We start from the raw sequence: 19,458 nt of genomic DNA, 5'->3' as shown, positions 1-19,458 counted from the left end.
CTCATCCTCTGCTACGGAAAGGAGGGACAGATGATGCAGATTTAAATACGTATGTGGCCGTGGCCGCAGAGAGTTGAGTGGATGCCTTCCTATCTCAGTCATCTGATAAAGACTGAGGCAAGGCCAGCAGTGAAGAGGGAGGGCGGGCAGCTGAGAGAGCAGGTGATTGGAGAGGAATGGACGAGGGAGCTGATCGCCAACGCGTTGAAGTCCTAGCCGAGGTTGAAAACCCGGGACTTTTAGGAGGGCCTGTCTGCATGGTGGTATGATATTATCTTAGTGTAGTCGTATTAGTACCTGTGACAACAGAATATTTGTGACAGAGGTTTGTGCTAGACTCGATTTTTGAAAACAAGTATTGGTTAAGAGTTCATAATGAATAATGGGTGGAGGTTGAATAGGGAAAGGAAGTGACACCATCAGGGCTTTTAAAGACCTGGAGACTACAGAGATGTCAAGAGATTGGGTATCTCTATGAGGTCAGGGACCTGAAAGTCGGAATCTGAAAGAGCTAGAAGGCTAAGTGACAAGAAGTAGAACATTGGATATAAGATTTCTGAGATGTTGTACTTCCTGATTACAAGTCCATCGCTTCATTCATCCAACAAATGTTTTTAAGCACCTACAATCCATTCAGCAAATGTTATATTGCAAATTGACAGTGTGCCTGGTGTTATGCTGATACAGGGGGAAAAACAAACAAACAAAAATCCTTTCTTTATTCAGCCAATACTGATGGATTGCTTTCTCTTTCTGGTCTCTGCCTTCAAGATAAATCCAGGCTATGGGAACATAAACACGCAGGTCGATGGTTATGAGTCATTGTCAGAGGAGCTTTAATTGCAAGAGTGCCCAGGGAATTCAGGAAGGGAGTACCTCCACCAGCAGTGGGGCAGTCTGAGAAGCATCCAGAAAAGATGACATGGAGGAGAAAACTGAAAGACGGGCAGGAGTAGCCAGAGAGAGCAAGACAGAGGTGGAAAGGACATTCAAAGCAGAGAGAAAGACTTGTGCCAGGGTCCTGAGACTAGAAAGATCCTAGAATGCTTGTGGTCCTAGAGGTCATTCAGCGCGACAGGAACTTACATGCGATGGCAAAGCAGCGGAGGCTTTTGGAGAAGATGGTAAGAGGCGAGACCAGAGAGAAAGAGAGTCTAGTTTGTAAGTCTAAGGATTCTGGACAGATAGATGCTCTCATGGTTCAAGTTGGGGGAGTCCGCCCTGGCGGTGCTAGGGAAGAGTCTCACTGCCTTTGAATTTCTCGCATTTGAATGAAGGAATTTAATGATGTATGTGGCGCAGTCGTAGCTGCCCAGGCCCAGTGATGTCAGCTCTCTCCTGGAGGACCCCTGGGCTGTGTTCAGATCCGTTTTCTCAGCAGATACTTCTGTGGCCACTTACTACTGCCAAGTGCTAGGAGGACGTCAGTATCTCAGTCCTATTTCTATGGCAAGTGAAGCTTATCTTTCTTTTAGAACCGTTTCTCTCGGACTCTCTTATGGCCTCTCAGAGTCTGGAGAGAATAAAGCCTCTGGAATTCTCCCTGTTGTTTTATGGTGACTCAGTCTTGTCTTTCTTTCTTCTTCCTTTGTGGTCACTCTGTGACACATGGAGTTTCTGGGGATGAGGGAGGAGATCTGGACCAGGGATCAGATCCCAGCCAGTTGCACCCTACGCCACAGCTACAGCAATGCAGAATCCTTAACTCACTGTGCCGGGCCGGCGATCGAACCGGTGTCCCAGTGCTCCAGCGATGCCACTGATCCCACCGCCCCATGGTGGGAACTCCAGTCTCCTCTTTCTATTATGGTGATATGCTCGTTCCCTTCCTGTGTCTCTGTCTTGCTCCTGTTGGGACTGGGAACTCCCTGGAGATGGGGGGAGGCTGAAGTTTTCCTGTTCGTCCTCCCTTCCATTTATTAAATGAAACTGTTTCAACTTAAGAAAAATTCCAAGTATAACCTCCTCTTAGATGCATGAGAGGAATTTAGAGGCTCGACTTTTTATGAAGGGCCCTCTATAAGGATTGTCATCAGCTGGGAAATGTTGAATATTTATTTAGAAGTCCTGAAATCTTCTCAAGCCACCTCTGCTCCTCCATGGCAATTTTTTATCCTAGTGTTAAAGCTTAATGATCAGTCCTCGGGGTGCTCTCATAAACAACGATGTTATGGCTCAAATAATTGCCAAACTTTCTTTCCTTAAAGAAGACAAATAAATTTCTTTCCCTTGGCAATCATTTTCTTTGTGGCTGTATCACAGAATGTTTTTCATTATCATGATCGAGTCATAAAATTATCCCCAAATCAGTATATAATATGTCACCTGATACCATAAAAGAGATTTGAACAGCCTGGGTCTTTTCAGGACTCTTCAATAATTCATATCCTGTTGTGGTTTTTCAGAAGTTTCCTGACCTTGTAGAGATGGATTCTCTCATCAGGTGTCTTTTTTTATTCCAAGTCCACTAAAAGAGGACAAGCTTGTAGCCACAGATGAGGGACAAAGCTTTGCTAAGAACCTGTTAGCTTTCCAGACAAGTCAGCTGGCTTTTCCTCTGAGTGAAGGGGGTTTGTTTTTCTCATTTTCCTGTCTTAGATGACTTCTGGACGTCCACGTTGGCATTTTGCACAGTAGAGCTCAGATTTATTTTGAGGGATTGCATCTAGAATAAACCTGAGATGCCCCTAATCTACCTCTGATCAAATAGATCAGTTAGCATAGGGCTTAATGTCATCGTTCTGAGTTCACTTCAGAGTCCATCAGCCGAGCATTCAGCATTTGCTGAGCAACTTCTCACCAGGAAGAGGCAGGAATACGCCTCAATCCAAGTGCTAAGGATACTTGGGCAGGGGTGTATACCGCCGTTTCCTGTTCAGCGTCCGTTCCCCTTCCAAATGTCACCTTTAGAAGAATTTCTTCTTCCCCACTAGGTGTTATTAGGTGGGACCTTTCAGGGGCTCTCTTCTCTGCCAGCCCAGAGGAGGACCGATGATGCAGGCGGGGCCCGCTGGTTGCTTCCTCCTTGGAATCTGAATTCCAGAGGGATAAAAAGACGGAAACCAGTCAGCATTTGTTCATCCCAGCGCCCGTGTCCTGATCCGACTCTTTGGGTTGTGTTCTGTAGATGCTCCTGCCTCTCTGGTCCTGCTGTGGTCCAAGCCTCGTCTTCCCACTGCTCCTGTTGCAAAGAACACTAACTGACACGTCTAGTGCTCCCCTGGTACTATTTGTTGAAACTGAAATCGATAATTAACATGATCTTGGCAGTTCCAAAATCCAGTCATAGTGCTTTAACTCTAAGCACAGGAGCATCATGGATTAGCAGATTATTATTATGTTTGTAATCCACACAGAATCTAATTTTATAGTCCTAATTTGGAAGCAGAACCAATGAAGAAGCCCAGGCCACTAGAAGTTCTAATTTCTCTTGGCTCTAAAATTTCCTGAACTATATCCTCATGGCCCTTAAATACCACTATATTAACTGTTAGCAATAATTTGATTACCAAATAAAATGATGTTTCCTACTTTATAGCATATTAGTCAAATCAATTCTGCTTGCCTTTTAAGGAAGAAAAATATATAAGCCAATTTTTTTTCCCGGAGGTCTTCTCAGCTCTTTTTAATTGTTCTATGATGACGTCTTCCTTATAGAGAATAAAGCCCTTTCTGATTCTGACCCCCTCTCTTATGAGGTTATGTTTTGACCCCCATTCTTTAAACTCCTGGCAGAAGGTTTTAGCATATTTACATCTTAGGATTTATTTCTGTAAAATATTTAAGGTTATTGCATAGAAAACTTGATCTAGATTGCCTTTCCATGCTTCTTTTTAACTTCATTCTGTATTAAGACAAAAAGTTGTAGTGGTTTGGGATAGAGTGCTCTTGGATTAGAGTTTTGTTTCTCGCACTGACAAGCTGAATGACCAAGGTCAAGTTATGTATGCTCTCAAGTTTTAGTTTCCTCATCTGTTAATCGGGAGTTCTTGGGAAGATTCGATGAAATGATACATATAAAATGCTTAGCATTTGGCACAGAATAAGCAGTCAGGAAATATTAGCCATTATTATTATTATTACTACTACTACTTTTTTATCTTCCACTTTTTTGTATTTCACTCTGGAATATTCATATTTTGTTATAGCAGAATGATTTTTGGTGCTCTAGATATATTTTTCTCTACCAAACTCCACATGTTTTTCTTTTCACTTAGCTCTTATAATTTATATATTTTTTTCTCAACAGTGTTCTTGGCCAGGATTCTTTTTATCTCCTTCTGAAACGTACATGATATTGTTGAGAACCCAGAATATACCTTGGGAAAGCTACTGGCTGAGTGTCAGTATGGCGCTTTATCATTCCAGTCTTATGATAGTTGTTTAGGTGTGTCTTAATCATGCCCTTCAGAACTGCAGTGTATCTTTCCATGGCGGTTTTGCTGCACTATGGGTGTTAAACCATTTTTGAATGTGTTTAATGTCAATCGGTCACCGTATGCACTGAGTAACTTATGAAGAGAGGCAGGTCACAAGCTTTCCCATGGAAACTATAGGCAGAAAGATTTACATTCAGACAGTACAACTTTGGACTTCAGTACTATTGTCTTGCAGCTTCAAACAATATGGTTTTTTAAATTATTATTTTAAAATTATAGTTGATGTACAACATTATATAAGGCATACAGTACAGTGATTCACAATTTTTAAACATTATACTCCATTTATAGTTTTGGGTTTTTTTTTTGTTTTTTTGGTTTTTTTTTTGTCTTTTTGCTATTTCTTGGGCTGCTCCCACGGCATATGGAGGTTCCCAGGCTAGGGGTCGAATCGGAGCTGTAGCCACCGGCCTACGCCAGAGCAACAGCAACGCGGGATCCGAGCCGCATCTGCAACCTACACCACAGCTCACGGCAACGCCGGATCGTTAACCCACTGAGCAAGGGCAGGGACCGAACCCGCAACCTCATGGTTCCTAGTTGGATTCGTTAACCACTGTGCCACGACGGGAACTCCCCATTTATAGTTTTTAATTATATAGTTACAAAATAATTGGCTCTATTCCCTGTGCTGTGCAATATATCTTCTAGTTTCTTTTACGTATGATGGTTTGTACCTCTTAATCCCCTATCTCTACCTAGCCTCTCCCCGTTTCCCTCTCCTCACTGGTCACAAGAAGTTTGTTCTCTAAATCTGTAAGCTTCTTTTTTGTTGCACTGGCTGGTTTAGAAGAATATCTTTTGTTGAATATACAGGCAACACGTTGGACATGGATAGGCAACAGCCACATGCATAGTGATAACTTTCTCTTTCAAAATTGTGTAGAACTTGTTTCATGGGAATTTTTCTTTCTTGATTTTTTGGAACTTCTTTTCTGCTGATATTTTCCCCTCCTATTTGAGGAACTGCCTTCAAAAAAAAAAAAAAAAAAAACAAACGCCTAAATAGGAGTTCCCATTGTGGCTCAGTGGGTTAAGAACCCATCTAGTATCCGTGAGGATGTAGGTTCGCTACCTGGCCTGGCTCAGTGGGTTAAGGATCTGGCATTGCCAAGAGCTGGGGTGTAGATTGCAGACGTGGCTTGGATGCCTCGTTGCCGTGGCTGTGATGTAGGCCAGCAGCTGCAGCTCTGATTGGACCCCTAACCTGGAAACTGCTATATGCTGCAGGTATGGCCCTAAAAAGAAAAAAAGAATGGTTAAGACATAAACAGAAAATTTTAAACATGCTGTCTTAAAATGAGGTATAGTAAAAATCATCCTCTTTTTTTTTTGTAATTTTATCGTTCATTCAAAACACATTTATTGAGCCCAAAGAGATAAAGCACTGTCCTTGCCACCAAGACACGCTTATTATTTAGAAGAGTTTGGACAGTCACATAAACAGATCCCATATTGTGCTGTACCTGCGCAAAGAAAGGCTGTATGAATGAAGGGAATGAGATCCTGAATCCATGGGACTTATCTTGGAAGCAGTTAGAGGAGCCAGTGTTTGAGTGGGTCTTGAGGCACAGAAGAGACTGCAAGACCCTCTAGAAAGAGGAAATGACAGAGGCAAAAACTTAGAGATATGAAAGAGCATTATCAGCAGATGAGTGGCTTTTTTTTCTCTTATGAAGGATGTTTGACAGGGAGGTAGTTCTGGGAAGAAAAAGAGAGAGGGAAATGAGGGTGGAAAAACAGTTGTGATCAGAATAAAATGGACTGTGGGGGGAGTTCGTGCTGGAACAAGTGTTGGAGGAGCCATCGGTGGGCTAGAGCTTAGGAGGAAGCGGGGAGGCTGATTTACTTATCTACACTGGTGGTTCCCAGTCCATGTTGTACTTCAGAGTTGTCCTTGGCATTTGTTGATGAGACAGATGTTCTACCCCTGGAAATTTGTATTAAGTATATTTGGAGTAGGGATGGACCATCTTAATTTTAAAATAAACTATAGAGTCAAAACTGATCAGGAACCAGATTTGAGAAATGTCTGTATGATAGCCCATGGCAGACACCAGGAAGCTTTTTTCAGTCTCATTTGGGTTCATAGATACACAGAGAGAAGCTTCTAGAGTAGGGTCAGATGATATTAGTGTCCAGCTGGTTCATTGGAGAGGAACCACCAAGGAAGATTTTGGGAATAAATGTGGTCAGCCCAGGGCAGTTGGCCAGTAAAACTGAGATGAGGTCACAGGCAGTCTGTGCTAATATTAAGACAAGTGAGCCAGTGCTGCTGGTATATTTTACAGGCTCCGAACCTTTAAATTCCAAGGCATTGATCTCCTTCCCTTGTGTTGCCTAATTTTTCCTTAGACTGATTTTACCCTGAAATATCTTGGTCTCCACAGCCCGTGATGCACATGAAGTCACATTAGCATTTAGTGGTCAAAACAAACTAAGTTTTCATCTCCCTTCTGTTCAGGTAGGAATTTCTTCCCTCCACATTTTCCCACAGTTATCCTGGGACTCCTCCTGCCTTTTTAAGCTCTGCCCTCTTTCTTGCAAACTCCTGCCTGTCAAGGGAGCCCTGCTCTGCAAGCACATCTGTCCCCTAGGGGAGGTAGAGGATGGAGGGGCGAATGAGCCTGTGCCCAACTCTGTGCTGGCTGTGTCCTCTGGGCTGGCCTGGCACAGCTCATGTCTGCACTCTCTCCTAGTCTTGTATGCCACCAGATTCTTCAACATCTGGTCCTTACTCTTGTTTCCATCCATCTTCTCCATTTTCCCCTCAGTTTGGTTGAGCAAGTAAAATGGAGATTGCTAATAGAGAATGGCAGGTGCATCCTAGCCCTTTGATTGACTTAACTCATTCATTCCGTGGTTCCACAGTTATACTGAGGATCATGGGTATATAAATTAGCCTTTGGGTCCCAATGCCTAAGGTCTTTGGTATGTAGGCTGTAGAAACATGGTTACCATAGAACACATCCCCTCTCACTTGAAGGAATGATTGTCCCATGCACATAGCTAACTAAGATTCTTGAAATGCAGATGCAAGAAAAAATTTTTTCTTTTGAAGTCTCCTGACACAGAACAAGTAAAATTAAAAATCACTTGCTATTACAGATGAATTTTAATCACTACTAATAATTTTAGACTTTAATGTCACCTGTTTCCAATAAAAAATAAAAATGAGAATTCTGATTTAAATTTTGGCCAGGCTTCATTATCTTAGGAAAAAATATATGACCCTATAGTTCTATAATATATATTCTCACAGGGAACCGATTTACTCACTCAGCTTTAAATATCACTTTGGGGAGTTCCCGTCGTGGTGCAGTGGTTAACGAATCCGACTAGGAACCATGAGGTTGTGGGTTCAGTCCCTGCCCTTGCTCAGTGGGTTAACGATCCGGCGTTGCCGTGAGCTGTGGTGTAGGTTGCAGACGCGGCTCGGATCCCGCGTTGCTGTGGCTCTGGCGTAGGCCGGTGGCTACAGCTCCAATTCGACCCCTAGCCTGGGAACCTCCATATGCCGTGAAAGCGGCCCAAGAAAATAGCAAAAAGACAAAAATAAATAAATAAATAAATATCACTTTGGGAGTTCCCATCTTAGCTCAGTGGAAACGAATCTGACTATCTATGAGTATGCAGGTTCGATCCCTAGCCTCACTCAGTGGGTTAAGGATCCTGCGTTGCCGTGGCTGTGGTGCTGCTGCTCCTTTTCAACCCCTAGCCTGGGAATTTCCATATGCTGCAGGTGTGGCCCTAAAAATAATTAAATAAAGATCACTTTGATGCCTGACTCCCAGAACCTCTCTCCAGTCCTATCCTTTGTTTTGAGCTTGAGTCCAGATTTCCAAATGGAAATTTCAAACTTCACATGTAGGAGAGGAGTTGCCATCATGGCTCAGCGGTTAACGAACCCGACTGGGATCCATGAGGATGCAGGTTCGATCCCTGGCCTTGCTCGGTGGGTTAAGGATCCAGTGTGGCTTGGATCTGGTGTTGCTATAGTTGTGTTGTCAGCTGGTGACCACAGCTCCTATTTGACCCCTAGTCTGGGAACCTCCATATGCCATGGTTGCGGCCCTTAAAAAAAAAAGAAAGAAAGAAAGAAAGAGAGAGGAGAAAGAAAGAAAAAGAAAGAAAGATAGGTAGGAGAAACAGCACAGGATTTTATATTAGAATGAACTGCACTTGAAATTTGGGAGATAGACATTTTGTCTTCTCATTTTCAGGATTTCTTTTCTTGTGTTTATTAAACTGGCTGGAATTTCTAGAGTGAAAAGGGATAGCGGTATTCCGTATCCTTCTGAGTTTTATTGATGATTCTTTTAGTGCTTCACTGTTAACCATGATTTTGGCTACCTAATAAAATTAATATTTTTTTTCATGCTAAAGAGAGAACTTTCCTAGTTTATGGAGGTTTGCCCCTCCTCCCAGCTTCGTTGAGGTATAAGTGGCAAATACAATGCTAATGAGCAATGTGGTGATTTGATGTGTGTATACGTTGTGAAATGATGACCACAGTCAGGTTAATTAACACATGTATCACCTCATAGAGTTACCTTTGTGTTTGTGTGTGTGTACGCGAAAATTGTCAAGATCTATTCTATTAGTAAATTTCGAGTATACAGTGCAGTATTATTAACCATGCTGTACATTAGATCTTTAGAACTTACTTGTGTTATAACTGAAACTTTGTGTCCTTATCCCAGTGTCTCCCTATTTCCCCCATTCTCTCAGCCCATGGTAGTCACTCTTCTACTCTGAATCTATGAATTTGACTTTTTTTTTTTTTAGATTCCACGTATAAATGGTGATATGCAGTATTTCTCTTTCTCAGCTTGGTTTATTTCACTTGGCATCTATCTTGTTACAAAGGGCAGGATTTCCTTCTTTTTTTGGCATTTTTTTAGGGCTGCACCCACAGTATATAGCGGTTCCCAGGCTAGGCTACAGGTGCTGGCCTACGCCACAGACACAGCAATGCACGGCTCAAACGAGCCGTGTTTGAGACCTACACCACAGTTCACGGCCATGCTGGATCCTTAACCCACTGCGTGAGGCCAGGGATCAAACCTGCAACCTCATGGTTCCTAGTCGGATTCATCTCTGCTGCACCACAATGGGAACTCCAGGATTTCCTTCTTTGTAAAGGCTGTATAATATTCCATCACACACACACACACACACACACACACACACACACACACACACAGACATAAACACACCCCACATTTTCTTTATCCATTCATCCATTGATGTATATTTAGGTTCTTTCTATATCTTGGCTATTGTGAATAATCCTGCAATCCTGTAATGAATGTAGGAGTGCAGCTATCTCTATGAGATAATTCCTTTCCTTTGGGTACATATCCAGAAGTGAGATTGCTGGATCATGTGGTAGTTCTGTTTTTAATTTTGGGGGAACTTCTCTAACATTTTTCATATTGACTGTAGCAGTTTAAATTCTCACCCATAGTGAAAAAGTGTAAATGAGATTGTTTTCTTAATTTCCTTTTTGGATAATTTGTTGTTAGTGTTAAAAACCTTATTGGTTTTGCTTATCAATTCTAACAGTTGTGTGTGTGTGTGTGTGTGTGTGTGTGTGTGTGTTAAGTCTTTAGTGTTTCCCACCTATGAAATCATGTCATCTACAAACGGAGACTGTTTTCCTTTTTCTTTTTTTCTTTTTGTCTTTTCTAGGGCCACTCCCACAGCATATGGAGGTTCCCAGGCTAGGGGTTGAATCGGAGCTGTAGCCACCAGCCTACACCAGAGCCACAGCAACACGGGATCCAAGCCGTGTCTGCAACCTACACCACAACTCACGGCAACACTGGATCCCCAACCCACTGAGCAAGGCCAGGGATCGAACCTGCAACCTCATGGTTCCTAGTCAGATTCGTTAACCACTGTGCCATGACAGAAACTCCTGATTTGGATGCTTTTTATTTCTTTTTCTTTTCTGATTGCTCAGGCTAGGGTGTCCAGTACCATGTTGAATAGGAGTGGTTAAGTGTGGACATCCTTGTCTTTTACCTGATCTTAGAGAGATTGCTTTCAGCCTTTGACCACTGAGTATGATGTTAGCTAGGTTTGTCATATATGGCTTTTATTATGTTGAGATATGTTTCTTTTATATCCATTTTGTTGAGAGGCTTTTTAATTATGAAAGGATATTGAATTTTGTCAAATTCGTTTTCAGCATGTACTAAAATCATGATATTAATTCTTTATTTTGTTAATGTTTCACATTTATTGATTTGTATCATATTTATGTTGAACCATCCTTGTATCCCAGAAGCAAATCCCACTTGATCATGGCTTATGATCCTTTTAATGTACTGTTGAATTTGGTTTGCCAATATTTTGTTGAGGATTTTTGCATATATGTTCAACAGCAATATTGATCTGTAGTTTTCTTCTCTTGTAATACCCTTGTTTTGTTTTGATATCAGGATAATGCTGGCCTTGTAAAATCAGTTTGTAAGTGTCCTCTTCTTTTCAGTTTTTTGGAATAGTTTGAGAAGGATTTGCATTCTTTAAATTTCAGGCAGAATTTACCAGTGAAATCATCTGGTCTTGGATGTTTCTCTATTAGGAGATTTTTTGATCACTGATTCATTTCCTTTCTTGTTATTGGTCTGTTCTTATTTTCTGTTTCTTTATGATTCACTACTGATACTTAGTATGTTTCTAGGAATTTCTCTATTTCTTCTAGGTTGTTCAGTTTATTGGCATATAATTGTTTGCAGTAGTCTCTTATGATCTTTTGTATTTTTATGGTATCAGCTGTAATGTCTCCTCTTTCATTTCTCATTTTATTTATATGTCTTCTCTATATTTTATTAGTCTAGCTAAAAGTCTGTTAATTTTGCTTATCTTTTCAAAAAACAGCTTTTCTTTTAGTGTATCTCTTCTATTGTCTTTATAATCCCTTTTATTTATTTCCCCTCTAATGTTTATTATTCCTTCTACTAACTTTGGCCTTTAAGTTTTGCTCTTTTTCTAGTTCCTTGAGGTGTGAAGTTAGATTGTTTGAGATTTTTCTTTGTTCTTAATAGGGACATTTTTTGATATAAACATCCCTCTTAGAACTACTTTTGCTGCATCTTATAAGTTTTGGTATCTTGTAGTTTCATTTTATTTCTCAGGATATTTTTAAATGTCCCTTTTGATTTCTTTTTTAAAATAAATAATTAAATTAAAACTTCAAATATCTTTTTGGCCATTGAGCCTATACTCATATTTTTTTTCTCATTTGATTTATGGATAAACTGAATTATATTCTTAGACTTCCTAATATAAAATTGTCCTTTTATTCCTGGGAGAGATAAAATCTAGTTATAGTGCATTATTCCTTTAATATATTGTTAGAGCAGTGTTTTAGTATTTTATTTAGAATGTTTGCATTTGTATTTGTAAGAAGATTGCTCTATATTTTTAAGTGTAGTCATTTTTACAGGTTTGTTATCAAACTATAATAATTTTATAATATTATTTGAGATGATATCCATCTTTCTTTGCATTTAGAATTTTAAAAATTTCATTGGAATTATCAGCTCGTTGAGATTTGAAATACTTTAAAAATGAAATCAGTTGAGACTGATACTTGTGGGAAAGAGATTTTTGGGTATCTTTCCCATTTTCTATTATCATTACTCCTATGTTCAGGTTTTTCTGCTTCTTGAGTCATTTTTTGTATTTCCATCTCTGATGACCAGTGATGTTGTGCATCTTTTCATGTGCTCACTGGACATTTCTTTATCTTCTTTGGAGAAATGTATATTCAAACCCTTTGTTCATTTGTGTGTGTGTGTGTGTGTGTGTGTGTGTGTGTGTGTGTGTGTGTGTATGTGTCTTTTTAGGGCCTCACCCGCAGCATATGGATGTTCCCAAGCTAGGGGTCAAATCAGAGCTGCAGCCAATGGCCTACACCACAGCCATAGCAACACAGGATCCGAGCTTCATCTGCAAGCTACACCGCAGCTCACGGCAACACCAGATCCTTACCCACTGAGCGAGGCCAGGGATCAAACCCACAACTTCATGTCCTAGTTGGATTCGTTTCTGCTGTGCCACTACAGAAACTTCCACTTTGTTCATTTTTTAATGGGGTCTTTTTGCCTTTTTATTATTGACTTGTAGCAGTATTTTATATATTCTGAATACAAATCCTTTATCAGTTGTATGATTTGCAGATATTTTATTCCATTCTGTCCATTGTCTTTACTTTTCTGACAGTATCATTTGAAGTTTCTAATTTTGATGAATTTCTATTGACCTACTTTTTCTTTCGCTGATGGCTTTTGGTGTCATATCTAAGAAACTGTTCTGTAGCCCGAGGTTGTGAAGATATACTCCTATATTTTCTTTTAAGAGTTTTATAATTTTAGCTCTGACATTTGGGTCTGTAATTCATTTTGTGTTAACTGTTTGCATGTAATGTGATGTATAGGTCCCACTTTCTTCTTTTGCATGTGGATGTCTCATTGTCCCAGCACCATCTGTTGGAAAGGTTTATTCTATTTTCTATCACTCAATTTTAGTCTTTATGTGGGTTTTTGCTTTAGTACTCAGAGTCTTTGCTTTTTAATTTAATGTAAAAGAGAAATTTAACTAGCATATATTATTATTGCTGATATAGTTAGCTTTGCTTCTGAAATACTTTTTAGGTTTTCTAATTTTTATTTATTTTTTTGTTTTATGCATTATCACTTAATGTATAATCTTTAAAAAAGGTGATTGCCTTTCCTTTAGGGTCATAGAATAAGTATTTTTGTCTATTTCTGGTAGCTGATAGTAGAAACCCTCACTAATATTAATTTCATAATTCATATATATCAATAGTCATTATTTGAGAGTCACATTTCAAGTTTCCTTAAGTGTAGGTGTACAGTTCATAAGCATGAATGCAAATCGTGTTACAAAATTTTTAAGGACAATGTAATATGATGGCAGATATACAGAGGATTTTATTTGAAAATGAAATGCCTTATCTTAATATATGATAAAATGATAAACATATTAGACATATAAATATAATGCCGTTGCCTTACTAGCTATTTTTTCACTTGGCCTTATTTTGGAGCTGTTTTTTTACTTCTGGAAAGTCATTCAATGCTGGAAATGTGTATTCCACGGAGGCTCAAAAAGTACGTATCTCAGGATAATGTTGTTTTAGCATAACCAGCATTTTCCAAATAAAATGAAGTTCAAGCTCTGGAAATATATTTTCCTATTTTCACATTTTATTGTAGGAAGCTTATTCTTTAATTGAGAAGATTGAAGCAGAACAAAGTATACTCTATTCATATCAGAGATATTTGGAAATTACCAAAAGAAGGAAAAGCAGAGTCCCTCCTCCACCCATTCTGCTGGCCCGAACTCATTGTTCTGTGACATTGAAACCGGCTCCTTTTATTTCGGATGTTAAGGTATGTTGTCCGTTTTGATCTCTCCCTCAAGCAGAGCAACCCAGGTACTTTGATGATATAATGATTGATACTTTCACTGCTTTTAGGACTCGAATAATCTTATTTACAAGCTCTGAACACTGGTATTAGTATTCCAATACCTTCACTCTACTTAGTTTCTTCATGACCCTCTTGCCTTTTATGCTATTTCTGTTTCAGCTCCACACAGCTTTTCTATACCCAAATTATACTAAGGAGAGATAAGAGAGAAGCATCTCTCTCTAAGTGTCTTTATCACCGTGACATAGTCATATGCTGACATCCTAGTGTGCTCAAGATTGACGTCTCATTCAAATAGAATAAGACAGTTGAATAGGATAGAAGTTATTCTCAGAGCCAGTAATGAAGATAAGAAAATTTGGGGGTGGTGAACTGAGGGGTTCTTCCCAAAGTGCTTCCAAGTAAATGGGGGTTCTTTCAATGCAAACAAATGATAATTCCAAAGACATTGTAAGTCGTACTTCTTTACGTATTTACTGAAGCTCTTTCTCCCATCCCTTAGAACTTAGCCTAAATGTGACCATAACTTGAGATTTAGTTCCCTAACAAGCATTTGGTTCCTACCTAATTTATATTTTGAGTATTAAGTTTTTCTCTTTTGGATAATGAACAGCATGCTCTTTGATGTTGTATAAAAAACAAAGTTGTTTCTTTGATTCTCCTTAGGATGTTCTGCTTGAGCTTATATCACCTTGATGTAGTGGAAAGGTCATAGGCTTTGAAGTCAGACAAAGACAGTTTAAAATTCTAGCTTTGCCCCAGCAGTGTGACCTTAGGAAATCTGAATATACTTTGTGAGGTCTCTTTGTTTGTTTGTTTTTGTTTTCATCTGTAACATGTTTCTACTGTGAAAATTAAATGAGATAGTATATCATATTCTTGGCATATTAATCCATGTCCTTTCATCTCTATGTATTAGACAGCAAAGTTTGCTAAAATGAGTTAATGAAGTTATACACTGTGATTATATTATCGGATTCTTTTCCCATACATTCTGTTCATTGAGCATTATCGAGTGTCTCATATCTTCAAGCTCTATGGCAGTAAAGTGTGAAAATAAACACAAATAAAGCATGGATCCATTTTTTGAGGAGCTTCAGCCCACTGGGAGATGGACCTCAGTGAGAAGTTAACACCGCCTTAGTAATGCCTTACAGTTAGGGGGATAGAAGCCATATCCAGCTTACACTTAACTGTGTAATGCACTATTGCAACTACTAGTAGTTTTAAAATTCAGGTTGGGGTTTTGGGAATCTATTTGAGAATGAGGAGTCACCGATTCTGGAAATTCAGTGCAGAACTAAGACTGGATGATGTACCAAGCGTTTTTTGTTTGCTTCTATTGGAATGTTTTGGTTTAGTGAACAAGATCTTGTCAATACATGTCACATTAGTGGCTAGTTTATTTCACAGTGCTTAGACATAGGAAGACATGCGAGTCCCATACGTGCCCTGCAGTTGCATGCCTCGCCCCTCGGCCCATGGCGTGAAGTTGGTGTATACTATACCTCGGTAGAGCTGTGTGCGCCTGGAAATTAGACTTGGTGTTTCCCACTCCTCAGCGCTAGATGGTGCTATGGGCTTAAATACATTTTCTAGTTTGCGATTTCAGCCATCTTTTGTCCACATTTCTTGTTACGGCATTCGTTGCATTAACATCTGTTTTAATAGTTGAAAAAGCTCATATTATTTATAAACTTTTATTCACAAATGAGTGGCAGTTTGTCCATGGTGTCCTTACTCTTATGTAGAGGATTCTAAGGACACATTGCTTCTTAGGGTTACACAACTAGGCTGTTTTCATCTGTGGAACAAAGTAGAAATATAAAGACTGCCTGTAAATATTGAGGGAGAATTTACCCTTCAAATTCTCGTTTATACGTGGAGCTTAACTTAGAGCAATAGTGAAGTACGTCATAAAACACTCTCTTTCTGCCTTTTTTTTTTTTTTTTTTTTTTTTCTCTAAGGTACCCTTTTTGCATGAGAAGTCAAGGAAAGTTAGTTTCTAATTTTTTTTGTCTTCTGAGAGTCAGCTGAATGTTTTCCTCCCAGCCTTCAGCTTCCAAGTTTCTTCAGGGTTCTCTCTGTCCTTGAAGTTTGCCTTGTCTCCTCTATCACCTGAGAAATCTTTGGAAACACAAAACTTTGGCTATTTGCCCCAGACGTTCTTATTCATTGAGGCGAGGCAGGCCTTGGATATATACAATTTTTAAAAAATTGTGGATTCTGTACAAAACTGTATTTTGAAAAATGATTCTGCTGCATAGTCAGAGTTGAGAACTCCTTGTGCAGACAGGACACAATTAGGATTTTTCTGTTGACCTGAGGAAAAAAACAGCAGGCTAAGCCATTAGAGGCAGTTGCTTCTTCGAGACAATTACATTTTCTCTTTTTTCTCGTTTAGTAGTTGAACTGTGAGGTGGAACCTTGGGGGAAAAGGCAGTGCCACACAATGACAGCCTTTTCATCACTAACCCCTGGACAGTGTGGCTCCTAATAATGCTTTTCCCTGGGTGTAAACTCGCTCCCGCATCCCCTGCAGTGAGAATAGTTCATCACAATGAGGAAGCTCCAGTATTTGACATCTTGGCAAAAAGGCCATTGTCTAACCATTTGGTCCAGTTTAAGTTTGATTGTTTCGGTGTAATTTGCATTTTGCTTTTGTTTGACGTCTGTATTGAAGCATTATCAAGGGAATGCCGTGTTTCAGAAAATTTATAAACTAGAGAAAAAATTACCCATAATCTTATCATTTAACCATCCAGGTTCTCCCACTTTCCTATTTCAGAACATGTTCTTCCAGGCTTTTTCGTATGCATTTTTACCTTTTATTTAAAATACTGACATTTTGTATCTTGCTTCTTTTACCATCTGCTTTTGGTCATATATTATTAAATAAGATATCAAAATTATTTCAGTGTTGATCTGTTTTTCATCAAGATTAAGCCATGTTTGGAGTCCCTCCTTGCCACTCTCTCATCTTGGGCAAATTATTGAACACCTCTCCATCTCCATGTTTTAGAAAGTAAAATGGCAATAGTAATCCTATCTCAGAGGGATGTTGTGAATATTAGAAAGTATATGCAAATTTCCTAACAATACTTAACACATAGGAACTGCTCATTTCATAGTAGTTAAAAATAATAATGAATAATATTTTAGTCTCAGTAGTCCCAGGTAAAAACTGCATTTGCCTTTTTTCAAAGATCGAACCTAGACATTTTTGTAAACTTAGGTTTCATGTTTTAAAACTCAAATCGTTATATTTTTTCTACAAGAAACTATTCCTTTGGCCACATCACGATAAAAGAAATTGAATGCCTTGTTAAATAGACTACAGATGACGGGCTTATCTCTCTCCTTGGCAGGTCTCCTGGTACTGCATTTTGGGATGCAAAGCAAAAGGGAGCTATGGAAAAGTGAGACTAAATAATAACCATCTCCCAAACTCAGGGGAAGCGGTACGTCAAATTAAAAAGAACCTTGGAATGTCAGGAGATCTTAGCTAAAGTCTTGTTAATGACAATTGAGTGGGTTTTTTTTTTTTTTTTCCCCTTTAGGTAGTCATTAGTTTAGTGACTTTCCCTGATTTTGACTTGTTATAACTAAAATCTTAACAGTAAATGAAAACGTTTTCTCCCTTAACGGATAAGGGTCACCTAATTATATTTTTAAAGTCTCATTACTTTCATTTTCTATACGTAACTTGAAATGTGTTTTTGTTAATAGATACCAGCTGATGGCAAAAGCATCTTTGAAGTAAAAGGTTTAGAAACCAATGAAAAATACATCTTTGCAGTTGCTGCTTATTGTTCTAATGGGAAGCTCATTGGAGATGCTGTTGGGGAGACAACTAAACCAATTCTGGTTTACCCACCTCTTTCTGCTGTCACTACTCGGATGTTACTGACACAGGTAGCAGAGATTTCGAGTTCTTTCCTCTATGGGTTTTTTGTTTGTTTGTTTTGTTTTGTTTTCTGTTAAGCAGTTACTAAGTAATTTCTGATGAAAAAAAGATATTCTAAAACTCCTGTGATACATATTTTCCATGATTGCAGTGTAGTCTCTTAACCCATGACTCATTCCTCATCTTATTTGTGAGTTTGCTTTTTTAAGATGACATTTTTTTCCACCTGGGTTTTAAATGCAAGTCGTGTTGATTTCAGAAATTTTGGAAATAAATCTCATCTGTTTTCCTCTTATCCAGAGTTAACAGTTGTTAATCTGAAGCAGTTCTAAGGGCCCCCAGGGACTTGGGTTCTGTGTTAATGTTTGGTCACAATCTAGAGGAGGGCTACCAGGGCCCAGAGGGTAGAGGCCAGGAGTGCTGATAAGTGCCCTGCAGTGCAAAGGACAGCACTCCCTCCCCGAGCAAAGTGTTAGATCCAGTCTGAAATGTCAATAGTGCGAAAGTTGAGAAACCCTGACCTAGAGATATCCATTTATTTTAGGTCTACACACAATATGTATATATATACACATATATACCTGCACATATATATAATACATAATTTAAATCATAGTGTACATATTATTTGACATCTGATATTTTTATTCAATACATAATTGACTTTCCTCCCATTCCATTAAGGATTCTTTCAAAACGTAATTTTTAATGGCTGGATGGCATTGCATCTTAAAAATATATCCTAGTGTATATATGGGTGTATATACACATGGAGTCTGACTCAGCTGTAAAAAGAATGAAAAAATCCGACCTGCAGTGACGTGGATGGACCTAGAGATGGTCACACTAAGTGAAGGAAGTCGTGAAGAGAAAGACAAGTGCCATATGGTATCACTTAAATGTGGGATCTAAACCATGACACAAATGAACTTATTTATGAAACAGAAACAGACTCCCTGACATAGAAAACAAACTTATGGCTACCAAAGGGGATAGGGGCAGGGGAGGGATAAATGAGGAGTCTGGGATTAGCAGATATAAATTAATATATTTAAAATAGACCACAAGGTCCTACTGTATGGCACAAGGAACTATATTATCCTATAGTTACCATAATGGAGAAGAATATGAAAAAATATACAACTGAATTACTTTTCTGTACACCTGAGAATAACAGAACATTGTAAACCAACTATACTTCAATAAGAAAAATATATACGCATCATGGTTTATTTAATAATTCTTCACTGTTGGATATTTAGATGCTTTCTTTTCTTTCTTTCTTTCTTTCTTTCTTTCTTTCTTTCTTTCTTTCTTTCTTTCTTTCTTTCTTTCTTTTTTTTTTTTTTTTTTTGTGTGTGTGTGTGTGTCTTTTGTGCTATTAGGGCCACACCTGTAGCATATGGAGGTTCCCAGGCTAGGCGTCGAATTGGAGCCATAACTACCGGCCTGCGCCAGAGCCACAGCAACACCAGATCCGAGCCGCATCTGTGACCTACACCATAGCTCAGGGCAATGCTGGATCCTTAACCCACTGAACAAGGCCAGGGATGGAACCCGCAACCTCATGGCTCCTAGTCGGATTCATTTCCGCCGCACCATGACGTGAACTCCTAGATACTTTCTAGTGTTTTGTATTGATAA

The 19,458-nt window shown here is 39.1% G+C and overlaps 1 protein-coding gene across 1 annotated transcript in view; it reads left to right on the top strand.

The window, feature by feature from the left end:
• The window catches only part of CFAP54 (cilia and flagella associated protein 54), a 308,666-nt gene that overhangs the window by 68,783 nt on the left and 220,425 nt on the right, over nt 1–19,458 (top strand). Inside the window, exons 20-22 of the mRNA XM_047788234.1 lie at nt 13,691–13,867; nt 17,276–17,368; nt 17,637–17,822. Of these exons, the coding sequence (XP_047644190.1) occupies nt 13,691–13,867; nt 17,276–17,368; nt 17,637–17,822 (456 nt within the window). The remainder of the gene's footprint in view (nt 1–13,690; nt 13,868–17,275; nt 17,369–17,636; nt 17,823–19,458) is intronic.

Source organism: Phacochoerus africanus, chromosome 7 (genome assembly GCF_016906955.1).
Source record: "Phacochoerus africanus isolate WHEZ1 chromosome 7, ROS_Pafr_v1, whole genome shotgun sequence".
Lineage (NCBI taxonomy): Eukaryota > Metazoa > Chordata > Mammalia > Artiodactyla > Suidae > Phacochoerus > Phacochoerus africanus.
The sequence above is the reverse complement of the archived record's forward strand: the minus strand, read 5'-3'. Positions and strand labels throughout refer to the sequence as shown.